Source organism: Camelina sativa, chromosome 5 (assembly GCF_000633955.1).
Source record: "Camelina sativa cultivar DH55 chromosome 5, Cs, whole genome shotgun sequence".
In the NCBI taxonomy this organism is placed as follows: Eukaryota; Viridiplantae; Streptophyta; class Magnoliopsida; order Brassicales; family Brassicaceae; genus Camelina; species Camelina sativa.
In genome coordinates, this window is record NC_025689.1 from 30,771,774 (window position 1) to 30,784,975 (window position 13,202).

At 34.0% G+C, this 13,202-nt stretch overlaps 3 protein-coding genes and 1 long non-coding RNA gene across 5 annotated transcripts in view; 1 reads left to right on the forward strand and 3 right to left on the reverse strand.

Annotated features, from left to right (window-relative positions):
* Positions 1-3,979, reverse strand: part of LOC104787962 (nucleolar protein 14) — a 7,102-nt gene extending 3,123 nt beyond the window's left edge. Inside the window, exons 1-13 of the mRNA XM_010513630.2 lie at positions 3,635-3,979; positions 3,394-3,556; positions 3,249-3,301; positions 3,107-3,166; positions 2,904-3,026; positions 2,652-2,780; positions 1,853-2,515; positions 1,537-1,729; positions 1,250-1,443; positions 1,065-1,169; positions 746-885; positions 376-654; positions 1-281 (exon numbers count right to left, since the gene is read on the reverse strand). Coding sequence (XP_010511932.1) covers positions 11-281; positions 376-654; positions 746-885; positions 1,065-1,169; positions 1,250-1,443; positions 1,537-1,729; positions 1,853-2,515; positions 2,652-2,780; positions 2,904-3,026; positions 3,107-3,166; positions 3,249-3,301; positions 3,394-3,556; positions 3,635-3,979 — 2,718 coding nt within the window. The 3' untranslated portion in view covers positions 1-10. The remainder of the gene's footprint in view (positions 282-375; positions 655-745; positions 886-1,064; positions 1,170-1,249; positions 1,444-1,536; positions 1,730-1,852; positions 2,516-2,651; positions 2,781-2,903; positions 3,027-3,106; positions 3,167-3,248; positions 3,302-3,393; positions 3,557-3,634) is intronic.
* On the reverse strand, positions 4,248-5,781 carry LOC104787963. Its single transcript, XM_010513631.1, has 3 exons — positions 5,322-5,781; positions 5,103-5,233; positions 4,248-4,760 (listed from the first exon to the last, which is right to left on the reverse strand). The coding sequence occupies exons 1-3, from the start codon at positions 5,581-5,583 to the stop codon at positions 4,464-4,466; spliced, it is 690 nt and encodes a 229-aa protein (XP_010511933.1). The 5' UTR covers positions 5,584-5,781; the 3' UTR covers positions 4,248-4,463.
* LOC104787964 (E3 ubiquitin-protein ligase At3g02290-like) lies at positions 7,796-8,970 on the forward strand. The gene is made up of 5 exons (XM_010513632.1): positions 7,796-7,887; positions 8,064-8,178; positions 8,265-8,352; positions 8,452-8,561; positions 8,694-8,970. The coding sequence occupies exons 2-5, from the start codon at positions 8,068-8,070 to the stop codon at positions 8,739-8,741; spliced, it is 357 nt and encodes a 118-aa protein (XP_010511934.1). The 5' UTR covers positions 7,796-7,887; positions 8,064-8,067; the 3' UTR covers positions 8,742-8,970.
* LOC104787965 lies at positions 10,813-12,581 on the reverse strand. Of its 2 annotated transcripts, none has more exons than XR_768060.2 (5): positions 12,249-12,581; positions 11,873-12,060; positions 11,638-11,739; positions 11,162-11,212; positions 10,813-11,043 (listed from the first exon to the last, which is right to left on the reverse strand). It is a non-coding gene; the product is annotated as an uncharacterized LOC104787965 (long non-coding RNA). The 2 variants fall into 2 exon arrangements; XR_768059.2 differs by having other exon boundaries at positions 10,813-11,046.

Genomic DNA, 13,202 nt, shown 5'->3' on the forward strand with positions numbered 1-13,202 from the left:
GGCACTGGTATCAACGTCTTCTCTTCTTGCCTTTGCCTTTACCAAGTTGTCCAGATTTGAAAGCATGTTCTTGTTCCTGAAGAAAAGCCCAATTTTTGCCATGTTTCTCTGCTCTCTCTTGTTCATGCACAGCCTTCTCTTTTGCTTTAACAGTGCTCATGAACTCGTTGTCTTTGCGAAGCTCACGCTGTGCTCCTTTGGCTTCCTGTTTCAACTTTTTCTTCAACTTTTTGAGGTCAGAACGGTACTTGTCTGGATCGTAATCCCTGCCATTAACAAAGCTGCACAACAATTGTATACAAACCGTTACAGGGATCATCCTATGTGGCCTCTGTAAGAATAAACTGAATGAGAGTGAATGCAAGAGGGACTTACTTCTCTTCAAATTTGGGATTGACCATTCTGATGGGTACTGGCTTATGCTTACGCATAGAGAGTGGTTTGCGTTCCTTGTGATGCTCTTTGGTTTTCGTTTCAATGAGCTTTGCGACATCCACTAATTTCTCCTTGAGAGTTTGTGGGATCTTTTCTTGGTTCCCAATTTGGTGTAATAAAGTTGAGATGGGCATGAATATCTCTGGAAAGGAACTCAATTCTTCGTTTATCTCCACAAACCCTCTAAGAGTCTCACCTACACTTGAAAGGATGCTTGCTCTGTTGAACCAAAGCCAACATTATTACAATACACACTTTTTGCTGGATTGGTGTCAAACAAAGAAAATAGAGTTCAGAAGTGAGAACATACCTGAAATCATCAGAGCTGAAATATGGAGAGTCTGCTGGCTCATCCATTATCTTTAGGAAGTTAAGAGGCATGACCTCCTTCACGTCGTCTTGTATGCACAGCAATGGAGTCAGTGATTTTAATTCCATGAAATGATAAAACTGTAACAAGATATACGAGAGCTTATTAGCCCAGTAATTGATAGAAGTTCAAGATATACAACAGGTGTAATGATAAAACAGCTGCCTATGCATGTCTTCAATTCTTAGGTACAGTATTGAACATCTATCACTTTAAATCGTAAGCACAATACAAAGCTAGGCCTTATTAAATAATGTACCTCAGATTCTTCAGATGATGGTGACTTTTTGTCTGAAGCGGCCATCAGGAGAGTTCGGATAAATAATATGGCTTCAGGACAGAACTTTTTAGATTGTTTAGCAACCTACAGTACATTTTCGTTTGCATGAGAAAATGAAAATGGAAACTGCCAAGGAAAAAACGTCGGGATCAACTTCTCCTTACCAACAGAACAATGGAGCATAAAAAGGAACCTATGGCAATATCACGACCAGAGGAGATGGGACAACGCATAAGATATTCACACATCAACAATATCGATGGGGTCATCACAGCATGGCGAAAGTCAGAGCACGGAAAAATCATGGACCAGAGCCGCAAGAGAAACAATGTTTTCAAGGAAGGCCAGCATCCATCCTCTGAAAGAATGTTTCTGAACTGGTTAGGGTAAAAAGATGGAATAGGCATGTTTCTCAAAGGACACTACAAAAGGTTATGGAAGCATCACAAACCAGGATTCTTGATAGCCTCGCAAAACTGTGCACGGGTCTTTAAAAGCCGCTGGCGAGCACATATTGCAGCAAAGTAGGGGATCTCCATGCTCATCTCAATTAAAGGTTTGACAAGCATGTTTAGTAACTCATAGTTCAAGGGCTTCTTGCTTGTAAGAACGGCAAAATACTGCAACAGAATACCGTAAAAGACCTGGGTGGCAGACAATAACAAACAGTCAAAAAGCAATTGAGGCATGAACCAGTTCAGGGGCCTGAAAACTTATACAAAAAAACTGCAAGCAGGTAGATCTTTGAAAGCTATATTAAATCTTACCTGCATCTTTTTTCGGTTTTCAGCTTTAATCTTAATGGAGTGTGCTATCCGGATTCGGTTGACAATTAAAATAACATCTTCATTTGAACAATCTTCCACAAGAGCAAGCAATTCCTCAAAATTCTGTGGAAGATCAATCATGAAAGGAATATCACGCTGCGTGGAACTCAATTTCATCATATTAGTTTTTTGTTTCACAGTTCCAGACAACCCTTCTCCTTTATACGGAGCAGCATCGTCATTCTTCAGCTTTTTATGTACTGTTGGCTCCACTTCTTCTTCATCATCATCTTCATCTTCATCTTCCAGTTCATCCCCTAGCTCATCATCACTTTGTTCCCAGTCTTTTAAATGATGAACTTTTCTTTGCTTCTCATCACCCCCATCTAACTCACAATCATCATTATCATCTTCTTCTTCACTTTCTGAATCCTCAGACGATCCATCATTCTCATCACTTTCAGAATTATCAACATCGTCCTCTCTTTCAAGAACATCATCAATCCATCCCCCCCTTTTCGGCTTCTCTTCTTCCACTGAGAAGGAATCACCAAGATCGTCGCCAGAAATGGCCATTGGCCTCTTTGTTAATTCCTCACCGCCAGTTTCCTCGTCCTCATCGCTCAAGTCATCAGTTTCCTGCATCCTTTTCTTACGCTCTTCCTAGGAGTTTTGAAAAATTGTATCAGTATTAAACGATGTCAACCATAAGACCTTGACTTCACAATAAGATAAACCCTTCTCTTTATAGTTTAACAGTCAGAATGTAAAACTGCAATGGCTTTCGACAGAGACATACCTCAAGAGCCTCTAATTTTTCTCGCTCTTTCTGAGCTATTTCTTCAGGTGTCTTTGTCCTCTCAGAAGGACGAGCACGAATCTCCATTGCCATAACATTCAGAATGTTTACATAAGGATTGCCTTTTTCCTGCAGACAAAAGGATTACATCACGCAAAAGAAAAATCATGAACAAAGAAGCCTGATAAGACTCATATAATAGATACATATGCTCAGTATTTAAACAACTATAAACTGTGATCATATTTTCACCTCTTCGACATCAAAAGGCTTAGTTAAACTCTCCATCGCCTGAGAATTAACCAAGGACTCGAAGTTTTTATCCAGCTCATCCATTAGCTTTTCTTTTTCCTCTTTTTGCTTAGCTTTCTCCATCTAAAAACCACAAAAATTAAACAAATCATCAACTGCAAATAAACCCACCATGCAAAAAGAAAAAACAGAGGAATAATCACCCTGCCAAGTTTGCTCTTCATAATGATCTCTTCCATGACTTCCTTCTTGCTCTTATGCCTCTGTAGAGAGAATCCAAGAATATCAGTAGTCAACCTCAAGGTAAATTACACCCAGACATTCTAAAAGACCTGTTGTTCTTACCACTTCCTCTCCAGATGCGTCAACCTGTTTGTTTCTGTTCAGATGCTTCATCCCTGTGACAGAGAAAGACAATATTAGCTTTCTCAAGGTTTACAGACACAATAAAAGTTGAAAAAGCAAAAAAGTGTTAGCAAGCAAAACATACTCTTGGATTCAGAAGCTTCCAGATCATCATCTTCAAGATCTTCATCTGACAAAAGTCCAGAATCAAAATCATCCCTAACAGAAGAACCACCAAGAGCACCATCTTCATAAATATCTTCTTCCCCATCAGACAAATTATACATACTCTTCTTCGCTAATTTCAACTACAAACACCATACACAAAAAAGATCAGTTTTTGATCCCCTAATTTTTAATTTACTTTCATATCAAAATAAACAAACCTGACGCTCTCTCTGCGATCGAATTATACCCTTATCAAACTCTCCAAGCTCATCGTTCTGTTCTCCAATACGCTTATCCAAAAAAACCGAAGCTTTCAAACTCCGCTCATACTCTTTCTCCAATGTGTTCTTCCTCTTATCAACAGCGAGAGTTCGAGAGACACTGATGCGTCGTTCTTCACCTTTACGCTTCTTCCCGAGGATTTCGAACTTCTGGCGAGACGTAATTGATTCAAATGGGTTTACCACTTTTTTCGGCTTCGCTTTCATGGCGACTGCATCTGGTCCCGTTCTTCTTTCGCCTTTTTTGTTTGGCTTCTTCTTCGTTTTGTTATCTTTCCCCATGATTTTTTTTTTTTTTCTCAGGCGGCGCCGATGACGACGGTGGTGGTGGCTAGGGTTTTATTAGTGAACGAACAGGGTTTTGGGAGATTTTGTTTTTAACCTAACACGAATAGCTCAGACTACAAGTAGAAGAAGAAGAGGAAACGGGCGGGTGGGCGGACGGGTCGAGTAAAGTATGATCCATAAGCCTAATTTAATTAAAAGGCCCAAAGCCCATGTTTTACAATAACATAAGATTTACCTTGCTTTAACTACAATGACAGTAAAAAATCTCAACCCTCGACTAAATTTTTTTACATTTGAAAACAAAAATACATTTTGGAAGAAGTAAACTCATATAATAATTGCACCCACAAATCCACAACACAACAACCATGATTTTTTTTTCTTTGTCAACAGCTTTATAAAACCACAACCATGATTTAATGTTAAAAAAAAAGGTTATATATTAATTTAGATGTGAAAAGTAAATACTAGGTGTAAATCATGCCAAAAGCCAGAAATCTTTGTGGCGCTTAGTTGTAAGAGTGTATCCACCAAGCTTCTTGCCTCTCTTTCGAACCGCAATGGCCATACAAGGAGAGTTGTTGATGCAATACTCCACAAAATCGTGTTTGGACGTCACGGGTCGGGCCTGCGATGCCCATACCATTAGTAACCGCCACGTAGCGTGCTGTTTCTTCTGGCCTAGAACCAGCAAGGAAGCCTCTCTTTCTTTTGCTTCTTTTACTATGGTCGGACCCTTCTCGTCACCTTTTACAACCACCACTTCTGTCTTTACCTAATTCAACAAATTATTGTTTTGATTTCTTTCTAAATATAAAAAGTAATATTTTGAATAAATATATGGTGAAAGGGATATTACAATGAAGTGTTCATCAATATTGTATGAACATATAACGATCTGTGTTGTGCAAAATGGAATGAGCAATTCACTTTAAAGAAAAGTAAAGATTGTGAAGAAGAATGTGCGATATAGATTTTCTTCATTTATACAATTTAACCATATTGTTATTTCCGAGAATATATGTAAATGATGAATTGTTCGAAAAATAAATAAATCATTATAAATGTTTTGTAGAAAAAAAAAGGTATGGTAAAGAAACTGAAACGTATTACTAACCTCGGGTCTTTTAAGCTCACAGATGTTTTTCAAGGCTAAAACTTTTTTATTAGCTCTTGACGTTGTGGTTTTGTCACAAGATTCTTCTTCGTCTTCTTCTTCTTCTTCTTCTTTGGTAGCTAGAGCACCACCTAGAGATCAAAACATATTATGTAAAAGCATTAAAGCAATAAGAATCATTTATGTGGTAAAAATAAAATACGAATCAAGACAATTGACCTGATTGAGAGGGTTTAGCTTTAAGAAAGTAAAGAAGAAGAATGTAATCTTGAGGCTGTGCACAGTGCGAGAGAGTCCAAAGAAGAGCGTTCTTAGCCTCAGAGCAAGAATCAACCACGACCATGATTCTTCTTCCTTTTATCTCTGTGGAGGAACTTGGTGGCTCGTGGCTGCAGCCATGCTGGCTCGTAGTTGTCGGTGCTTGGACTCTTACATTAGCCCTGATCCTGCTTAGAAAGAACCCGTCTCCTTTCTTTCCCATTCTTTCTCTCTCTCTATCTATCTTTCTCAATAGAATTGGACAAGAAAATGTTATAAGATGGTGGATAAAGTAAATGAGATCAAGAGCGATATAACAATGAGTAATTATGATCTTGCTTTTGGTAGCTCCCCCACACTTTTTATATACGTAATCCTCAGTTTCTCCCCAAGTTTAGTAGTAGCCACAATGTTATTTAATGAGTAACTTAATGTCCTTGCTTTTGGTAGTAGCTCCCCAATTTAGACGCGTTGCACTTAAACTTGCTAATTGTGTACATTTTGTGTATAGCACCGACATCCACATTTACAATCTCATGGCCTATAGAATCGTTGTGACCTTTGCAATGACTTGTGCACCAAAGCATAATTAATAAATACTATATGTTTTTGTTCTTACTTCGTTCCATGTTTATCGAATTTTAAACCCGAAGATTAATCATTTACGTGAGTTATTTTGTAATTATGTTTCTCCGAGTCTAGTTATCAAAACCCATATATTGTGGGTGAATGAATAATGATGGACAAATCTCATGGGATATAGAATTGTTGTGAAATTTGCAATCACTAATCATGTGCACCAACCATTTTTTTTCTTTCTTTCTTTCATTCCATGTTTATCGAATTCTAAGCACATAGATTAATCATTTTGGTGAGTTCCTTTGTAATCATGTTTCTCCGGTCTCTAGTTATCAAAACCCATTGTAGGTGAATAATGATGGCTATTTACTTATATACTTTTTGTATCCAAACTTTAATTCTCTTAGTTACTTTGATACTTTTGTATTGTGCCTTTGAGTATGAATAATGATGTCTCAACTCTTTTGTGTTATTATTATTAGACATCGAGTGTTGGGTCGTTGGCCCTTCTTCTTCATCATGTTCATCATCATCAAGCCGTAGGTCCCAACACTAATTCCTGCCAACCGTAATTGTTACAAACCATATGTGATATGTAACATAATTATAATCTCTTAAAAGTAGTAGAATTGTCATAACTGATCTTTAATTAGCCAATTAAAAAGTTCGTAATGCTTATCATAGAAATGTCTTGTTCGGTGTGTGTTAGTTGCATATACAGCACATATATATATAATCAACCAATAAAAAGTGGGTTTGTTTGTTTTTTCTTAAAAAACCTAAATCTCCAACTTGGTTTTGTGATTAAAGTAGCGATTCGGCATAATATCAAGTTAAGTGTAATCACCATAATTATCTTTCCCTTTTTCTTTTTAAACCAATTACTATCTTTCCTTTCTTGTGCTAAGAAGCACATATTTTACATTTGTTACAAATTTATAATTAAAAATTTTAAACTTTAAGAAGATTTATAAATAAAATTTTCAACTCTACAATTTTTTTTCTTGCATCCTACTATATTAATTGGGAAGTACAAATATGAAACTAACCTTAAAAAGTGTAAAAATTACATTCAAATACCATTACAAATACTTAATTAAAATTAATTAATTAATTTAATAAAGATAACTAGTTAAAAATTAAAAATCGTTGGCAGATCTAAAATAAAATCATCTAATCAAATAACATATAATTGAATCAAATCTAATTCGTACTTATAAAAAAAATATAAAAAACTTAACAGCTTAGATTTTAAAATTCTAATCGAATAAAATCTAGAACTACAAATTTTATCAAAAATCTAATCGAATAAAAGTTATACCAGTTCCGTTTAACAGTTTAGATTTTAAATTTTTTTAAAAATATATATATAGATATATAAAAAAAGTTATATTTATTTTTTACCCACCGTTCTTTACAAAAATAAAAGTAAGTTGAGATTTAAATATATTCAATACTTAAATTTTCAAAAAAAAAAATACTAGATAGGTTTATTGACAAGTTTTCAATGAACATTTTTAAAACACAAAATTTTTTATATAAGCAAACTAAATTTTTAATTATAAACTATTATAAATTACATAATAACATAATAAACTATTATAAATTTCCATAAAAAAAATTCAGTCCATGGGTTTACCGCGGGTTTACTCAGTTAAGGAATAAAAGCAGATACAGTGTAAATTGGAAAAAATAATAAGTCCACATTCCAAAAAGAGTCAAACTTCTTAAACTCTTTTGGCATGCCACGTCATGAAATATCCCACAAAATCTCCACGTTTCCTTGTGTTGCTCTCCAAAGAATCTTACTTGGCTGCGATTACGGGACCAAAGCTTCCTCATTGTTCAAGTTTGTTGCTTTTTATTCTCTTGCTTAATTTTATTCTTTCCTCTCTTTTTTTTTTCTTTCTCTCTATTCCTTTGAGTTTTCAGTAAGATCGATCCAAAGGTATGAGAACAGAACAAACATTAATCAAATTTCTTATGTTCATCTGCCCTCTTCTATTATGTCCTGTCTTTTCAGAAAAATCTTGATTAATTACCATAATCACCTACTTGATTAACTCAAATCTTGTGTCTTTATTATTGGTGATCTCCATTTAATAAGTTTACATATTAATTCAGGTCAATGGGTATTCTACTTTGTTGTTTTCGAATTACGGAACACGTTGATGAATCTCGAAACGTACCAAGAATCAGAGGCTTCACTAACCCAATAACGAATAACTTTTCCCCCAAGGTATCTCCACATATTCAAACCCTAATTCCTTTTCTTCTTCTCCCAAAAACTAAACGAAGAGCTTAACACTTTCGTATATGATCCAGTTCAAGCAACTATTTGAAAGCCTAGAAAGAGGAGAAATCTCCTATGTCGCTGACGAAGAAGAAGACGTTTGCCCGACATGTTTCTATGGTAAACAAAGAATTGTGAAACTCGGAATTTATATTTATAAAACGTTTTGAGTGAGTGAGTGTGTGTTAATAATGCAATTACTATTGTAAATGGAGACAGAGTACGTTGAGGAGAACCCCAAGATAGTTTTGCAATGTGGACATATGTTTCACCTTGCATGCATCTATGAATGGATGGAGAGAAGTGAAGCTTGTCCCTTTTGTTCCAAGGTTAATTTTTTTTATATACTGTATCTTAACAAAAATTTGTGGTTGTGTCTATATATTTCTTCTTATGACCATATTTGTTTTTGGAAAGTAATAAATTGGGTTTGATTTGTATGTTTGTGATTTCATATGCAGACAATGCTTTTCTTGAAGGGTGACGAAATTACAGAGCATGTGGAGTAACAATTATTCTTCTTCAACAATTTGGAAAATTTTGATTAAATTATTTTTGGCTAAACTAATAATTTCATTGTGGTGTTTAATGGGATATATTTATTCTTATTTGTGATATAACTCATTTGGGACAAGTATTAGGAGGTGGGTAGAAAAAACGCCTTGATCTATTCTGTTTTGATCTACAATTCTTATGTATACTTTGTTTTGTTCGTTAACATTAACAAAGTTTGTTCTCTATTTTCTCCATATCTCGTAAATTAGAACAATTTTAAAATTTTATTGGTGTCAATTGCACCCATCTAACATTCAACGTGCCTCCGCTCCTACGTTGAACAATCCAATTTTTTGTTGTTGTTCGAGAAAACAAACAAGACAAATTGAGTAGTATTCTTATTTTTTGTTGAAACAATGGTCTTCAATCCAAAAAATATGTATTTTTTTTTCTTTGTCATATGATCTTTGCATAACATCAGGACCAAAATCTTGAACAAACCGCAAATTTTTTTTCTTTTCGAAAAAGCAAAACAGGGCAAAATGAGTAGTATTTTACTATTTTTGTTGAAGAATGGACTTCAGTCCAAAAAGGATATGTGCTTGCGCGGTTAGAGTTTTTTTTTTCTCTAGGTTTAACTATAAACACCATATCATATTTTCTGTTGATGATTAAGAAAAAAAAATTTTGATTGAGAACTCTGGAAATTTTACGAGTTGGTTTGCACCAAAAATGGTGAGAACGGCATAAATAATGCAAAATAAACGATCACGTGGAATAATGGTGATAATGATTGTCTCTAGATTTATCTTAATTTAAGAAATATAGCATAACCAAATTTCATTCATCACAACTTCTCTGGTAAGGTAACCCAACCAAATTTCTTTCGCCACAACTTCTCTGTATGTTTTCCATCAATTGGAATTTTATATGACTCGACATTCTTAACTAGACTATCCTGACAATTGAATTTGATTAGAAATCTCTGCTCATTCGATGTTTTATTCTCCACTGTCATCATAGGTTTTAGGAAAAATAGTCCCCAGGCCCAAACAAACCATGTAACAAAACCATTTTCCGAAAAAGTAGAACTAGATACGCACCATAATTTTCGTCCACCAAGTCCTAATTAGTTTTTTTTTTTTTAAGGAAGTTCTAATTAGTTCAATTTTATCATTTTTCACTGCCTTGCCTCATTTACATATTTCCCTCTCAGCCATGTGATCCACGTATTCTTATTATTCCTTTCGTGAACCTTCAATTTTACTAGATTCGGACCGGACCGCATCACGTGTGGAGTTATTTTTGTATAGTTTTTAAAAAAATATAATTGTCCAGCGATCAAACTCGTCTAATATATCTGATTGTAAAGTTTAAATTTTTTTGACCCGAAAAAACTCCGTTCCTCGTAATTCATATGAGTAAATAGTATGTCCGCATATGTTCTGCTTGAATTCTTGTTCCCAAAATTCTCCTCCCGTATTTTATCATACATGAATATACCCACACAAAATTCTCATAACCTGATTATTATGGAACTAATTTGAACAATTCCTAAAATATAATAAACCTGTTGTTTAATTTTTTCTTCTTCTTAATATGTAATTTGGGTCAGTTTGACAACATGAATATTTGATATGGTTTTTTAAAACCCTTAAGTGTATTCTCCAATTAATAGTATAGATTTCCTTTAATTATTGAATGAAATATTCCTTAGTTATACTAATGACAGTTTAATGTAAATAATATAGTAAGAGAAAGACAAATAATAAAATAGGATATAAAGCATGAATATTTTATATAAGAGATACCAGAAGGTATTTTATTATGGAAAATTCTATTAATTTGAATATTATTAGTTTTTAAAAGTAATATATGTGTTCGTAATTGATGGAGAAAGAAAATTACAAAATTATTTCATGAGGAGGAAGACTATAATTGGTCATTAGAGCCCTTAGAGCAAGTTTATCGGTAGGTTCTTAGAGCAAGTTTATCGGTAGGTTCATATTTTGGGGTTCTTATTCACTGTTTAATTTTTTTTATGAATTAATTGTGTACTTTTCTAAATTTTAAGAACTCTTGATCTCTTAATTTTAAATTGCATCCTCCAATAGTAGTATATAATTATGGGTCTCTTATTTTGAAAATATTGTTTTGATGTATATCTCTTGACTGTATCTTTTGATGTTGGATAGACAAAAATCTGATAAAGAAGAGGAACGGTCTCAATATTGTGCTTGATACCCAACTCTTGGTCAGTGTATCAGAACGGCAACTCAGTAAAATCTCCCACTCCTCTTGGATCTCTATAGCTGCCTTCTTTCTCACAATATGAGACAATAACCATAGCATAAATGTTAAACACAGAGCAAAGAGAATAAATAGATGTTCAAGGAGAAAACAATAATCAAAAGAAGCAGAACAAAGTACAAACCTTTATCAGCTGCATCAATGAAGCTAGTTCTGGCTCACCAACAAGATCAGTCTGCAACAAAGTACAAACATTTTTCAGCTTGTATGATATGTCAAGGTAGAACCATAACATAGCTTACCCTTTGTGATTTTGTCTGCAATGGACTTCTTTAGGACACCATAAACCAATACAAACAATTCTCAAGTTCAACTAAAAGAAACACTATTCCATAGAGGAGCAGAAACACTAAAAAACTAAACAAAGAGCAAGTATTCACACATAACATCAGATTCGTACAAGATATTAACTAAGTGCAGGATGAATAAAGAGAAGAAGAAGCACATCAAAACATTACAGAGTATAAGAAACAGAACAATACTATAAACGCTTCACGTTTTTAAATAAAAGCATAGGAATATGAGAAACACAAAAGCTTCATAAATCATCAGAGAAACGATTAGAAAAATAACAGTAAACAAAAATATATAAATATATACCATGATCGACATGGGCAATGACAGACATGTTACGGATGTTGTGTTTTCGATCCATAATTTTCCGTTGCTCTTCAACTGTGAACTTCACCTGCAAGTTACAAACTATTAAACAAAAAAAGGAGAACAAACCCGTTAGATTAATATCACACAAACGAATAAAAACAAAGCTAGAATTCATAGATGAATCAAGAACAACAGAAGATAGTTTAGACGGAGAAGAATCATATCAACCAACCTAACTAGCCTGGGAGAAAGATGTTGACACGCCGAGTAGGAGGAGAAGCCAAAGAAGTAAATCCTTTCTTCTCATATTCCTATGCATCATTCCCGATTCAGCGAGAAAGTGTACCATATTCTCCATCTACGTGATAGATACAACAGCTCAACCGACGTCGCAGCATCATTCCCCTTCATCATTCAAACCTACACAAACAGCTACTCTATCAAACAAACAGACAGAAGCTTAAGGCTGGAACCTGGAATCAATTTGTTCCTAGTGAAGACCAAACCACAGAAACAAAAAGACAATAGAGAATCTTTGAACTGAAGATCATAGATTTATAAATAAAAATCGATCAAAGACTTAGAATCATCCATATCAAAGATCATACCTTTGCTTGCGCTAATGAGAAAGAATCCATCTGGAGTCATCGGACTATAAGCCACATCGATGATTCAATCTCCTCCTCCGATTCCAATCTCCAATGATTCCAACCGATCCCATCTCATCCGATTGAGAGATTCGCGACAAAGAGAGAGAGAGGGAGAGGGAGAAAAAAAAACAATCGGCCAAATTTTTTGCTGTGGATTAAAGGGAGCCAACGATTTAGCAACACGTCACAGTCTCTTATGTGAAGTTGAGGTTACTATATAAGAGGAGAGGAGCTCTTCAAGTTTTTTCCATTTTCTGTTTTATTTTTTATCTCTTTTCCCTTCAAGCCCCACTAACAACCTGCCGATAAACAAGGCCTTATATAATTGGTCTTAGTTATGGTATTATATCACTGGATTTTATAAATTTCAACTGGTCATTAAATCCCTATATATCCAGCTATTGGTATAATATTATTATTTGCTTTCAATTTTATTGGACTGGATATTCTAAATTTTAAGATTTCTGTAAAAACACTATAACTACATATTTATATATAATGTTTAACTACATAGTTATCCAAATAAAAGTATATATCCATGTCATTTTAATTGGTGATCATATGTTTTTTTGGGCAAATATAGTTATTGTTTTTAGCAAAAGAATAAATATTGAGCCAGTTTCAAATGATCTTTGATTCTTTCACCATTAGAGCTTTATAAAATTATTAGAGTGGTAACATTATTTATTTTTATGAAGATATGATTTTAAATATATATATTTTTACATCTCATAATATAGTTATATTATTATAATACAATAGATAGTGAAATTAATTTAATTTTGAAAATATGTAGGGGATAATATTTATCACTTTTTGAATAATATTTACTAATTTTAGAATTTATATGAGCAAAATATTGTGTATATAAATAAATTGAATAGCAGTAGCAGTTGACAAAAAAAAAAAAAA